At 42.1% G+C, this 13,436-nt stretch overlaps 1 protein-coding gene across 2 annotated transcripts in view; it reads left to right on the plus strand.

Moving 5' to 3' along the window:
• The first annotated feature begins 962 nt into the window (after positions 1 to 962).
• Positions 963 to 13,436, plus strand: part of LOC308189287 (uncharacterized protein) — a 79,598-nt gene continuing 67,124 nt past the window's right edge. For both annotated transcript variants that reach the window (XR_013946237.1, XM_080579160.1), the window contains exon 1: positions 963 to 2,203. Coding sequence is in view for 1 of the 2 variants with exons in the window: in XM_080579160.1 (XP_080435286.1) it covers positions 2,100 to 2,203 (104 nt within the window). In the remaining variant the exon portion in view is untranslated. The remainder of the gene's footprint in view (positions 2,204 to 13,436) is intronic.

The raw sequence follows: 13,436 nt of genomic DNA on the forward strand, positions 1-13,436 counted from the left end.
GGATGTGCTCTAACATCAGAATGGGCAGATTATCCCTTGTTTGAAGTACCTAATAGCCACTCCTGAATGCGGTCAAGTGGCGCTTTCTGGATGTAACTCAGCCCTGACACCTTCGGGCAGCTGCTGTGCTCTGGATGGCATCTGTGGAGCAGCCGATCTGGGGCCTCCTGCCGGGGTCACCCATTGCTTGGAGGTGGGAGAGGGAGTAGGAGCCAGATGAGGGAGGACACCTGACTTCAGCCAAAAAAGGGAGAGCTGCAAGGAGGCTTGACCTTTCTGTTACGGAACTATATGTGAAACACAGGCTTGGCAATAGTCCCCGGTCTTGCACAGTAAAATAAAACCTGTCTGCTGTAAGGTGGTGCTAGACAGAGTTGGATCAAAAAAAGGCAAAGCGCTCTGAAAACAAAAGCAGCCAATCGTTGGAGTAATGTGTGAAATGGTGGATTCCCCACCCTTGCATAGAGATCAGAGTTTTTTCCTTGACCAGATACTTTGATTCACTTGTCCATTAATTGAGGATCTTGATTTATGTAGTTATACCAAAGAATCCCTGTGGTCCCTTCTAGGCCTGGGTGCTATGCTGACACTTTGACTCTGACTTTGACTCAGCAAAGTTTGGATGGATGGAAATATCTGTCATTTCCAAGTTTCCTTTCGGTTCTTCTCTTCAGGAAGCAGGTTCCACTGACCTGTGGTGCTGGCCAGGCACAGAAGTCTTTAAACTTGGAAGCAGGAAAGTCTTTCACTGAGCCTTCCTTTGTGCCCTTGCAGGGTCAGGCCCTCTGCTGTTCCTTTTTCACTTGCTCATCCATAAAGCAAGAACAGATACATAAAGCTTTAACCCTATGGCTAATTCTGCACTCCTCCATTGTAGGGGAGCAAAGGCATAGCTCAGCACATTTATTGTAGAAATAACTGGATTGGGAGAAGCCCTGAGAAGAAGGACTTGGGGGTGTTGGTTGATGAGAAGCTCAACATGAGCCAGCAATGTGCGCTGGCAGCCCAGAAAGCCAAGCGTATCCTGGGCTGCACCAAAAGCAGCGTGGCCAGCAGGGTGAGGGAGGTGATTCCTCTGCTCTGCTCTCCTGAGACCCCACCCAGAACATTCAGCTCTGGGGTCCCCAGCACAAGAAGGACATGGATGTATTAGAACGAGTCCAGAGGAGGGCCACGAGGATGATCAAGGGGCTGGAGCACCTCTCCTACGAAGACAGGCTGAGGGAGTTGGGGTTGTTCAGCCTGGAGAAGAGAAGGCTCCAAGGAGACCTTATAGCAGCATTCCAGTGCCTAAAGGGGGCCTACAGGAAAGCTGGGGAGGGGCTCTTTGTCAGGGGGTGTAGGGATAGGACAAGGAGTAACAATTTTAAATGAAAAGAGGGTAGATTTTGATTAGATATAAAGAAGGAAATTTTCACTGACAGGGTGGTGAGGCACAGGGACAGGCTGCCCAGAGAAGCTGTGGATGCCCCATCCCTGGAGGTGTTCAAGGCCAGGCTGGATGGGGCTTTGGGCAACCTGGTCTGGTGGCAGGGGGTTGGAATTAAATGATCTTTAAGGTCCCTTAAACCCAAACCATTCTGTGATTCTACTTCATACAGAAAGCTTAGTGCAAATATTGCTCAGGAGGCAGGGAAGAAGGCTTGGCTTAGATAAAGGATTTTCCCTGCTTCTGCTCTCCATCCAAACCGAAGGGAATTTGCACAGGCTGTGTAATGTTGCAGTGAAAGTTTGATTAGGGAGGTGTATTTGCTGCTGACTTGGGCTGCTCAATGTCTGTCCTCACACCGTTCTGCAAGAGGGAGGAGGCAGCCTGCGGCACCTGGAAAAAAGAAAAAGGGACACAGAGGGAAGTGGGGTCATCAGGGAACCATTTATTTCGCCAGCAGGTGTCTGCAAGAGAAAACTAGATGTAGAATAGAAACAGCATGTGAGGCTGGAATATATGGGGTCCTGCGTAGAAAAAGTGTTTTGTCTCCTTGTTGTTAGGGCTGGCAGATTGTGCTGTCAGACCACGGGGTGGCAATATTTAGACTCAGTGTGCAGAAGTTAGCCATTTAAGGGAAGCATAGTGTGCTCAGTATGCAGATCGAAACAAAATGACTTCAGTTACTGTCCCAGTTAATGCTCCTTGTTCTTTATCGCGTTTCACACAAGGCTATCACCTCCCTCCTCTGATGAAAACTGCAGTTTTTCTAAGGAAGTAAGTTGTATCGTTTCTGGCCTTCTTTCTCCCAAGTAAAAATTAATACCTATGCTTATGTATCATTTACTGTGTCTTCCCCACCAAGAAAACCAGCCACCTTTTGGTGAAAATATCTTTAAATATCTTTGTGTCGGTTCCTATGGAACAACATTGTTTCATAGCAGGGTCAAAGTTTTGACAGAGTTAAAATATTTGTGGCATAAAATGTACTGTTTGTTTTTTTTTTCCAATGAAAATGTACTTCTTTTTTTTTTTTCCAGAAATAGAAGAAAGTAGTAGACCAGTGGTTTAAAAGCTGTATATTTTCACTAATTATGCTGAATAAATACCTTCCTGATAGTAAGTAGGAGCGGGACAAGACATCAAGTGCTGCCTTTCCTTAAAATAGATTTAAGAATCCAGATCAAAAGTTAAAATTCCATTTTGTGTTAACCTTTGATTTTGGTGCATAAATTTCCATTGCTTAATTTTGTTTATGCAGAAAAATTAAGGATGCTGTAGGTTTAAGCCCTGTTTATGCTTGCTGTCTGGCCTACATAGCACATTACATTAACCTGGATGGAGAGAGTGTGCCAATAGATAGAAGCACCCTGGCAGCTTTATTTCCATCCTGAAACATGTGCGTGTTTGCCTGTGCTTACATACCTGAGGGAAGAACTTAGTGTTGCTTACTAAAGGCCAAAAGTTTTATTAGCTATTCAGGCTTCAAACAGCGTTTCATGCAGTGGAGAATAAAATAAATATTCTACTGAGCTAAACACTGGAGAAGTTATTGTGGATGGTGGCAGAGCTGAACCATGCTGTAAAAAAAAAAAAAAAAAAAAGGCAGTATATAAACAGAGGCTCATATATTTTTCTTTATGTGCTTACTCTTTGTTCCCTTAGTAAGAAACCTGCCACAGATCAAGGGTTTTGGATGAGGATGAAAGGTCGGCTCTCAGCTGGCTTGCTACCTCAGGCATCCCTGAATGTTCAGCATCCTGTGAGAACTTAGCACACTTACTGAATTGGAAAGCTGGCCTGTTTTTCTTTTTTAAGGCTGTAAGTCTGTGGCTGGGAGCTGGCGAGCTAGCTGAGTTTTGCTGGAAATTTCCTGGTTGCGGCCACCATTGCGGGGTAGATAACTGTTTGTTGTCGCCTTTGAGTTTCTGTAAAATACCTGCTGCTTTAGAGAAACACTGTGTGTAGTTAAGTGATAAAAGGTTCTGGTATTTACGTAGAATAGGCTACTTTACTGAAGAACACCATTTTAAAAATGGAGGAGTTGGAATAGTGGGACGTAAATGCAGTTCAGCAAAACAGGGGAAGTACGTGCTGGTGAGGAATTACTGGGAATCTCTCAAGTTCTCTTTAAAATGACCAGCACAGCATTTCTTTAGCAGCCATTACCCTGACAAGGACTAATATGCTGGGTTTCTACTAGAATTTATTATGTGGATTTACAGAAGACCAGTCCTTGCCCTCTCTATGCAATATGACTTAAAATTTAACACTACCATGGTTTTTCTGGCTCACTATCGAACTAGCAGAGCAAGAATTTAATAAAAGAGGCTTTCAGGCTGAACTCTAAAGGTACAATGAAAACTGAATTAAGCCTTGTAATAAGGGCACTCATTAGCTAGGGTATAAGGGCATTCAGCAGGTAAAATGAACTTAATTTACTATAATAGGAAACTCTCTCAAGGTCCATGATATCTAGACAGCCATGGAGGACTCTGTGCCAGTGTCTCCAGTGTGGAGTGAGCTCTGCTCTGGAGGTGTGATCTGGGCTTTCAACCAGACGCGCTGGTGCTGGAAGGGCAAATCTTACTCAAGGGGAGCTCCTCTGGTTGTAGAGGGGAAATACAAACACTGCAAGTGTCAGAGCTCTTGCTTCTGGCACAGGGAACATCTACCTTTATCACTATTACAAGGTGAGCTGGGGTTCAGGCACAGAATAGATACTTTTGACCCTTGTCAGCTCTGGTTAGGGAGCTGCTGCTCAAGTCACCCAGCAGTGGCGAGATCAAGTGGCTCCATCCAGGGAGAGATGAGCGAGGTGAAACCGATCGCATTAACATGACAGGCCCAGCTGTGCTTGTCACCTGCAAACTCTTTCGTCTGGAAGCCTCTGACAGCAGCTGATTAAAGTGGCTAAAAATGACTTCTTCAGAAGCAAGCAATTGTTATTCACCAGAGGTACCTGGTGCGCAGAGATGACAAGATGTAGACGCTGAAGAGAAGCCAAAGTACCTGCACACCCTTTGTGTTGCCAAACCCTAGGGTGGCCTGATGGAGCATCTCCACAGATCCTTTCTCTTTAATCCCAGCCGTCATTTTATGCCTCAGGAATGGCCCCTCAGCTGCGTCATTGCCATCTGGCTGGGAGAGAGACCTGCTTGCTGCTCTTTCACCCCTCATGCATCTTGGCCAGCTTGAAGACTCCTCCCTTTCCTAGTTCCCGTATTGATTTTATCCTTTTGTGATATTTATGATTTCCATGCCTTTGACAATCTGATCCTTTGCAGGGCATCATTGCATGGCTCCTAGCACATGAAAGACCCCATCAAGCAGCTCAGCCTGTCTTATGTGACTCCAGGAGCTGTTTACCTCAGGTGTCTTAGCTCTATTATTGTTCCCTGTTTGCAAGCAGATAAAATGCAGTGCCCAGTCTTCATAAAAACAGTACAGCCGGTTTTGTTTGCTCCTTGTGCTGCTACAGTCCTGTTGCACATTGATTTCCAGCTCAGTTCTAGTCCTGTGAGGCAGTGCTTGAGCAGGGCAGCCTGTTCTAACTTATGCAGACAGACTTGCCCACACTGTCTCCAGTATAGGAAGAATACAAAAGGGAGCTTCTACTGTACAGTCTTTATAGCTGGCCCCCAGTCCTGCTGGGACTGGCTGTCAGCGGATTGACAAGTGCCTTCTGCATTGTTGTAATAAAGAGAAACTCAGTGTTTGTGTTGCAGGATGTCCCCTTGGATCCTAATTAGCAGGGGTATTCAGTTTCTATTTCCAGCTTTTAAATTGGTTTGGCACTTTGGCTATAAGGAATCCAAAGTAATTTGTCTTTGAAGAGCACCCTGCTTTTGTTTACGTACAAAAACTGGTGAAGTGAAAAGTGCCTTAGACAGATCTGGACAAACTCAGTCTCTTAGGGAATTTCTCTTCATCTGCAATTTTAGTCCCAGTTTCCAAAGTCTGAAAAGAAAGTGTGTGATTACAGCACAACACACAGCAGCAGCATTCAGATTCAGACAGGTAGTCCACAAAGATGCACGGCAGAACTGCCAGGTCCTTGATTTCCTCAGATGTGCTGAACTTCCCCAAGGGCTTTCTTTGCCGCTGAAGGAGGTGGGCTCTGGAGAAGTCAGTAGATCTGTGATTTAGGTTTAAGAAGAGAGAAAAAATTGAATTACAAAGTCAAGAGATGGTTCCTGGAGAATTCTTTTTCATCTTGCGTCTTGCGTATAATCTAAACCATGGTGGTATTGACACGTTGTTCCAGGTTAGTCCCAGGCAGTTTCCAAACATCAAAGTAAAGATGCTAAAATCTGTTGGGAATGTGAACACTTTGAGAAAGGGGCTATATTATATTCAGCTCCCAGCATGGCTGGGTTCTCTCCATGACCAGGATCCTAGGTAAGAAGTCTGAAAACATGATGCAACCACAAATAACAAAAACCTCCGAGCAAGGAACCACCTCATTGCTTATGTAGCAGGCAATATCACCAGTGGTGACTGGTGGTTAATGCAATCCTACATTTAGCTGAATCTCTGTGACCAGTGCCAAGGAAAGGACTTCTAAGCATCTTTCCATGCTCTGCTTAGCATTGCTGAACAGACCCCCAGCCTCCACTGCTTTTCAAATGTGTGCACACTTTCTGTAGCCTGAGTATTTCTTGGCATAGAGATTGGTCTTCTGAAAAGAAAATGCTTCATTTCGTCTGCTATTCCATTAGTTAGGCAGCTCAGATCTCTTAGTACCAAATAATTCCTCCATCGGCGATGATTAAAATTCTCATTTTTTCCTTTCAATAACAGGCAGCAACCAAAACTGGTTTGTCTCTTGTTCCTTTTCCCACTGACATGGATGTTGTACTTTGTGTACCACAATCAAGTGCACTTACTTCATGTGTTTTCAATTTTATTCTGCAATTATGAAGGCTAAAACTATGTAGAATGAGGTGCAAACTGATGTACTATTTCAGTAATGCATTAACAGAGTAAGATGGAAACCAGTTCAAAATCTTTCCTCATATTATCTGTCTACTGATGTTCTATTTCAGTAATAAATTAACAGAGTAAGATGGAAACCAGTTCAAAATATTTCCTCAGATTATTTGTCTACTCTGATGAGATCTAAAGAGTGAAAATAATGCCAAGCAGATGTGAAATGAAGGAGCTTCAGCTTTATGTAAAAAGAGAGAGGGAGTTACTGAGCTGAACAAAATGTGTGAATGACATGGTCAGAAACGTGGGGGATCTTTAATTTTTGATTTTTTTTTTTTTGTGTGTGTTGAAACCATCTTAATTTTTTTATTTTTTGGTCACTGGTAGGTAACAAATAGAGTTTGAAAAGCATAATTTATCTTTTTATCAGTATTCTTTAGGTCTGTCTGCCACAGCTTTTGAACAATCTTTAATGCTCGTTGCTGGAAGCTTCCTTACGTTAGAAGGAATATTGCTTTTATGATGGAGTTCTGCCATCTCTTTTTGTAGCCTCCTTTTCCTCCTGGCTGGAGGTGAAGTGATAGTGATAAAATGTCTGATGCAACTTTTGAAGAGATCATTAAACATTTTGTCTTTACCATGAGTATTTAAAACCTGATCATGTTCTCTCTGAAAATAAGAGACTATTGCTGGAATTTGACTTGTTTTTTAGATGCTGGAGACAGTGAAGGGAATTAATCATTGGTAGTCACAAATGTATTGAATTTAACATGCATTCTGAATAGAGCAGCGTTTGCAGTTTACAGCAAATACAGAAGTATTTTTAATTCCGAACAGTAATATGTAATAACTGTCCTGCCTGTTGCACAGAATCAGAATATCTTGAAATAACACTTTTTAGATACTAGGCAAACCTAGCTTTGTATATAATGCAGCAGAAGCTCTCCTTGTTCTGAAGTTGTTGGGCTCGTATCAGCCAGGGACTTCAAAGAGCTTGGATTTCTTTTGAGAGAGTTCCTCAGGGAATTAATTCTTAGAGGTTACTTAAAGTAAAATAGGTTTACAGGAATGTATGTTGAAAAAAGCATTGTATAAGGTGAGTTCAGGAATCCATCCTTGAAATGCTATGGAAAATAGATTTGAAATATACTCCTGAAGTATTCATTCCTTCTTATGTTCTCCAGCTATAAAATGGGGATGCAAATTCTATTCATTGTTGCTTATTTTGTTTTGTCTCTTTGAGTATTTTTTGATATGTTGTATAACATGTTACATTTTGCTATTATGATAAAAGCTACAAGTCTGTTGAAATAAAACACATAAACATAGTAACAATATTTCCATCTTAAGTAAATAGTAGAAGGGAATAATGCATATTCACAAATCAATTAAAATATAGTTCCTGTAGCACCAGAAAGTTTCTACTCTTTACCTAATAGAAAGATATAGTCTGGCTCAAATGTCACTTGCATTCCATAAAACATTGCTTTCTGTAACTTGAAATTTCTTATCTTAAAGGAAGAGCTAACCCGTGTGCTTTTTTTTTTTCCTTCCTTTAGGGAAGAAGTGCAATAATAGCTAAGTCAACTACTGTAGTAAAACTTCAGTGATATACTTCAATTGCTTTGTCTGTTGTCTGAAGTTGGGAATGTTGCTGTCCATAGAAGAGCATAAATTACTTTTTGATATAATAGCCAAATCAAGTAGGAATTCGCAGTCTTTATTTCAGTGCAATATTGAGGCCAGAAATAAATACTGTGTTACAAAACAGCCCTTAAAAAATATTGTGCTTATGCAACGCCCTTGGTATATACTCTTTTAATAACTTACCAGATTTCTTAGAATTGTCATAAGAATGAATTAAATCTAGAAATACTAACAAAGCAGCTGCCCCTATTAACTACTTGTTAATTTAGTTTCTTAAAATATTACTTATATTATTATATAAATATATTTATTTATATTACTATATTATATTAACTCCCACTAGGTGAGAACACCCCTTTTTAAAGAATGTGAAAGCAAACTTTTCTGTTTTTCTGTGTTACCAGGATAGCAGATCACTAACTCAATGAGGGGGAAAAACAGAATAATATGTGAAAATAAGCCTTAACTGATCTTTATATAAACTATCTATTTAACTTAATATGTGAGAGTTAGTGAAATGAATAGTAGGATCAAAAGAAGTCAATGACATATTCCCATTAGCAGTTGATTTTATTTGGCTTAATTATTATTAGGGTACCTCTCATTTAACAAGGTAAGTAACATGGATATATTAACCTGCTCTTAATTATGTTCTTGCGCGTTGTTTCTTCACTTGGCTATGATGTTCAGTCTTGTGGATAATATGGTCAGGATCTTCGGTTTTAACGATTCCTTTGCAGTCAAAAGCTTATTTATATCCGTGCCTTAGTAGGTCTGCAACATACTCATTAGATGATTCCAGGATGATTCTGATTTCCTGTGATTTGATGTCTTGCCATGGGTGCGATGCCAGGGTCCTGTGTGCAGTTATTTGGCTCAGCTGCAACTGCTCCTTGAATGCAGGAAGTATAGAATGAGAGAATATTCAGGGTTGTAGTCCACGCAATAAACCTTTTTATTAATGGAGTGCTCTAAAAGAACAGAATAGGTTCACAATTGAAACTAATCTACAAAGCCCCTCTTACTGCTTTTTAGTACCAAAATATCTATAGTTTATTGCTATATGACAAGTTGTGAGCTGTGTTCTAATTTGCCGTTACATTTGTTTGTAATATCCGACTGATTTCTGCCACAGGCTTTCCTTTTCTTTATCAGCTACTATTATATTTTATGGTTTATAGCAGTTTTTATTATGCTTGAGTAATTTTTCACATTCTAACAATTGCTAGGAACTGTAAATAACTGGTATCAACCCATAGGACTTCTGGCTATTCCCACTATAATGTGAATTCTCTGACAGGGTTTCTACAGTAAAAACATATGTATGTGTTTACTGGATATTGTATGGCATATTCCTTTTTCATCAACTGATTTGCATTCAGGTTATATTATATCATATTTTGTGTGCAACTACACAGTTAATTTCCAGTTATGTGTGTTCACACAGAAAATGTGACCCTCTGTAATCTCTCTTTCATGAAGAAGCTAGTTTTTTAAAATTACCCATGGTTTCTAACATTTTATTCAAAAAAAGAAAAGCACCAGAAAATGAAAAACTAGACAGGAAACCACTAAAACTTGGTTGCTTAACTTAAAATGTAGTTGTTTAAACTCTTCACATTCATCAGTAAATAAATATAAATCTTAAAGCACCCTGCATTTGATTACAAAAACAATGGCATGTAGGTTTTAATGAAATTCCTTTGCATTATTTGAATGCTGCAGGTTTAAACATATGTGAACGAATCCATATGTTGTGTAGTGATTAAAATATTCGATTTTTTCTGTACCTTGCCAAAGCATTGTCTAATTTTTTAAAGTCATTAAAATACGTATATGCACACATATATATCTACATAAATGCATCAAAAGCAAGAAAACTGTTGTCCTTAGTATGAACTTCCCTTCAGTTCAGCTGCCACTGTACCTTAGGATGGAAAATGGCTTTTTTATCTCCAAGGAGAGTTGCACACCATCAAAGCAAACCATGCCAGGCTCTGCTAGTAACCTGGACATCTTCAGGCAGAGGGTATTGCTTCTTAGTGCTTCCTACTCCCAGTGTCTCTTCTCTCCATCTGATCTATTCACTCTACACTCTCTGAAGCAGGATGTTACCTCTGCTGTTTGGAAGTGCTTAGCATAGCACACCTCAGATTTCCATCAGGGTTTCTGAGGCAGCGTTTTTTAACCTGTGGTCTGCTGACCCTTGAAGGCTCAAGAATTGCTTCTATGGTGGTAATGGTAAGGATAGAAGAAAAGCAAGTGTATTGCTTCTGCAAGAACTTTCTAGTCTTTACTTGGTTTGCTGGGGGCAGCAGTTCCACTGGAAGTTTTTCAGAGCACAGTTGAGCCCCTTTTGTAGGGTCTAGTGAATACAAATCAGTGACAGACATAATTTGGCTCACTAAGATATGGTGTTACCTAGTATTTACAGACAGTGTATCTATGTATGGTGTTTTATATATATAAATGCAAGTAGAAATACATGAGTATTTCTATTACCTATGTAAAATGAAACAGGAAAACATGCCTTCATCCTTGGGCAGCCACTACCATGGCTGCAGCTCTCAGGGCCAGCTTTGCTGCTTTGTCGCATTCACTGCTGCTTCTGCTCCGTGCTTCTGACTGGGAGTCCTTTCGAGAGAGCTGTGTTTGATTACTTGCTGTAGAGGCAGCTATAAAAGCTGTACTTTTTTTTATTATTTATTTTCTTCTTTTTTCCTTCTCTGAAGTCCCTCTCCTGGCTGAGAATGGAAGATATGTGTGTGCTGAGTTGCTTTTTCTGCACACTCAGGGATGAGGTGGCTGATGTGGAGGATGCTTTACAACTGGCTCATGATAACTCTTGTGCAGCAGGGAGTGGTGAGACATGCAGGGGAAGTGTAGCTGGCTCTGAACAAGGTGCACAGTCTTTTTTATCCAGCCATTGTCCTGGTGAAAATGGCAATAATGCCTTCACTGGACTGTACTACATTTCCTCTTGACCTTACCTACCTGATGGCTGCCTCCCTCACTCCAGAGGCAAGATCAAATGCAGGGCAGTAATTTCTGGACCGACCTTGACAACGGATCTGACAGAGGCTTCCTGCTGGGCTTCCAGGATTTACTCATAAAGCATTTGAGCCTACCTCCTTGGTTGGGAACCATTGCTATAAATTACTCCTTTTTATTTGCTCTTTAGAAACTAATATGAAAAGGCATCCATAATGTAAGACAGTATTAATGTAACCCAGCTGAGGGGTATGGACAGGCAGTTGTAAGCAGTTTGACTGCTTTCCAGCTGAGCCTCACCTACCACAATGTTAAGTGGTACCTCTTCTGGCCCTTCAGGGCTCTAGGGTTAGGGGGACTAAAGAGACATTATTGGGGATACTTTGGTCTGATCATTTCTCACAAACCCCCATCAAGGGCTGTTCACCTAAAGGCTGCATGGCTGTGGTGCTCCTTCCAAGGGGGAGTGTATTGTTCTCCAAAACAAAGGCTTGCATCAGAACAGAAGGCCAAAATCCCTTGGGGAAAGGCAAAACCTGACTCCACATTGTTCCACTTGTGACTAACTGGGTTGTGCCTCCTGCTGACTTGTTACCGTCCCTGTGCTATTATCTCAGGTACTGTCTGCCAGTCTTCTGCTGCACAGCTGTCTTGCTAGGGCTGTTACAAAGCTACTTTCCTCTGCTGGCAGAAGAGAAAGCAGTGCTTCTTTTACAAATACCATCAAATGGTCTCAGTGCAACTAGCTGAACTGCTTCAGCCTGCAAAACACTTGCAAGCCACCAAAAGGCATAAAGTACAGTGCACTTGTATATCTACACCTCTGTGCTCTGGAGGATCCTGTGGGTCCTTCTCTGCATGCTCAGACATACAACTCCTAGCTGCTGAAAGGCAGCCACACATTCAAGGCAGCTCAGAGCCTGTCCTGGCACACCCTCTGCAAGCTCCAAACATCGCTGCTGCCTTCTGTGCCCTGCTGTGCTCACCTGTCCCGAGGAGCTGCTGGGTGCCTGGCACGTTCACTTGTCCTCCAGTGGGACCTTGAGGGAAGGCTCCTCACCAGGTAAACCTTGAGAAACTGTCTACTTTCCCAAGTTTGAAGAAAAATTTCCATCATAAACACTGAATAAGTACCTCAACAAAATGAGTGAGGAGACTGCTTCCAGAGCTTTGTCAAAAAGGCGGTATTTGGTTGGCCCAGGTAACAGAAGGCAAAAGCCATCTGTAAGGCTGTCCTCACCAGCCTTGGACAGACAGAAACACCGTGTGTGTCTCCTAATGTACATGGCTCCTGGAAGGGCAGATTCAATGGATGGGTTATGGCTAAATCTTGGGAAGTGTTTCCAGCAGAAAAAGCACTGTGGTCGGCCTAAAGTTTTTATGGCTCTTTCAGCATGCACGGTAATCCTCAAACCCCTCTTAACACCAGACAATAGGCACTCAAAGGCAACATGGAACAATTTGGTTTTTGAGTTGTCCCCTTTACATTCGCTGGTGCACAGTAACAAAGGCAGCTGATGGCTACCTTGCATTTCTCATCAGGGAACTGATGACTGCATCCCACAGTAACTATCGTGTGCGCTGCAGACTGCTTTCTCTAACCATCTTCACAATTAGATACTCCGCCTCTTTCTTGTGTATCATCTAACTTTTCTATGTAACTTAGGTGATCACAGTCTAAAATGTGCTTGAGTGTTAACATATCCATTCTCAGAAACACCTTTGAGCAATACTATAGGTAAATCTCCTGCATGGCAGTCTCTGCAATTTGTGGCTCTCTAAAGTGTATTAAGTGATTTTGTTCTCCCATTCCAGAGTGAGCAACTCAACGTTAGTCCCTCCCAGGAGATGAGAATCGAGGGGTGTGGGTTAGGATTCTGATCCAGTCAATAGATTAACATCTGAACTGATATTTGGCCACTTGTAGATCTTTAAATCCAGGTCTCTTAAAAAAAAAATAATTCAGCTCACTTGTCAACAGGACTCCACAGAAATATTTTCCTTGTTGTATTTCTCAAGTTTGTTGTACCTCTGGGTGTTCCTATAGCCATATGCAGAGTTCTCCTGTTCTGAAGGCCAGAGAGCTTGACGTCCCACCGAGAGTGATGCCCAGCTGGTCTGCAGGAAGGGGTTTTCCTTGGAGGTGTCTCCTGGGGGACATGACCTGGTGGGTCACCCCTTGAGGAGACCAGTTCCTCCCATGACGGTGTCACGGCCATGTTCCCCACACTGCGCTCTCCCCATTTGTCCCCTAATACGCTGCTGTCTGCGGGGCGGGGAGGTGGGCAGTCAGGCAAGGGCAGGACTCTGCTTTGTGCCTGTGGCTTCCCCTCTACCGGCTGCTGGCTCGTGCACAAAGCAGTAGAAGCCTTGAGGACTTGGAGAGTAAGAGCAAGATGTTGAGCTACGGTGCTTGCTTACCAGCCTGCCCGTTTGGGAG

The sequence above is a fragment of the Anser brachyrhynchus genome (genome assembly GCF_964034855.1).
Source record: "Anser brachyrhynchus genome assembly, chromosome: 2".
Taxonomy (NCBI): Eukaryota; Metazoa; Chordata; class Aves; order Anseriformes; family Anatidae; genus Anser; species Anser brachyrhynchus.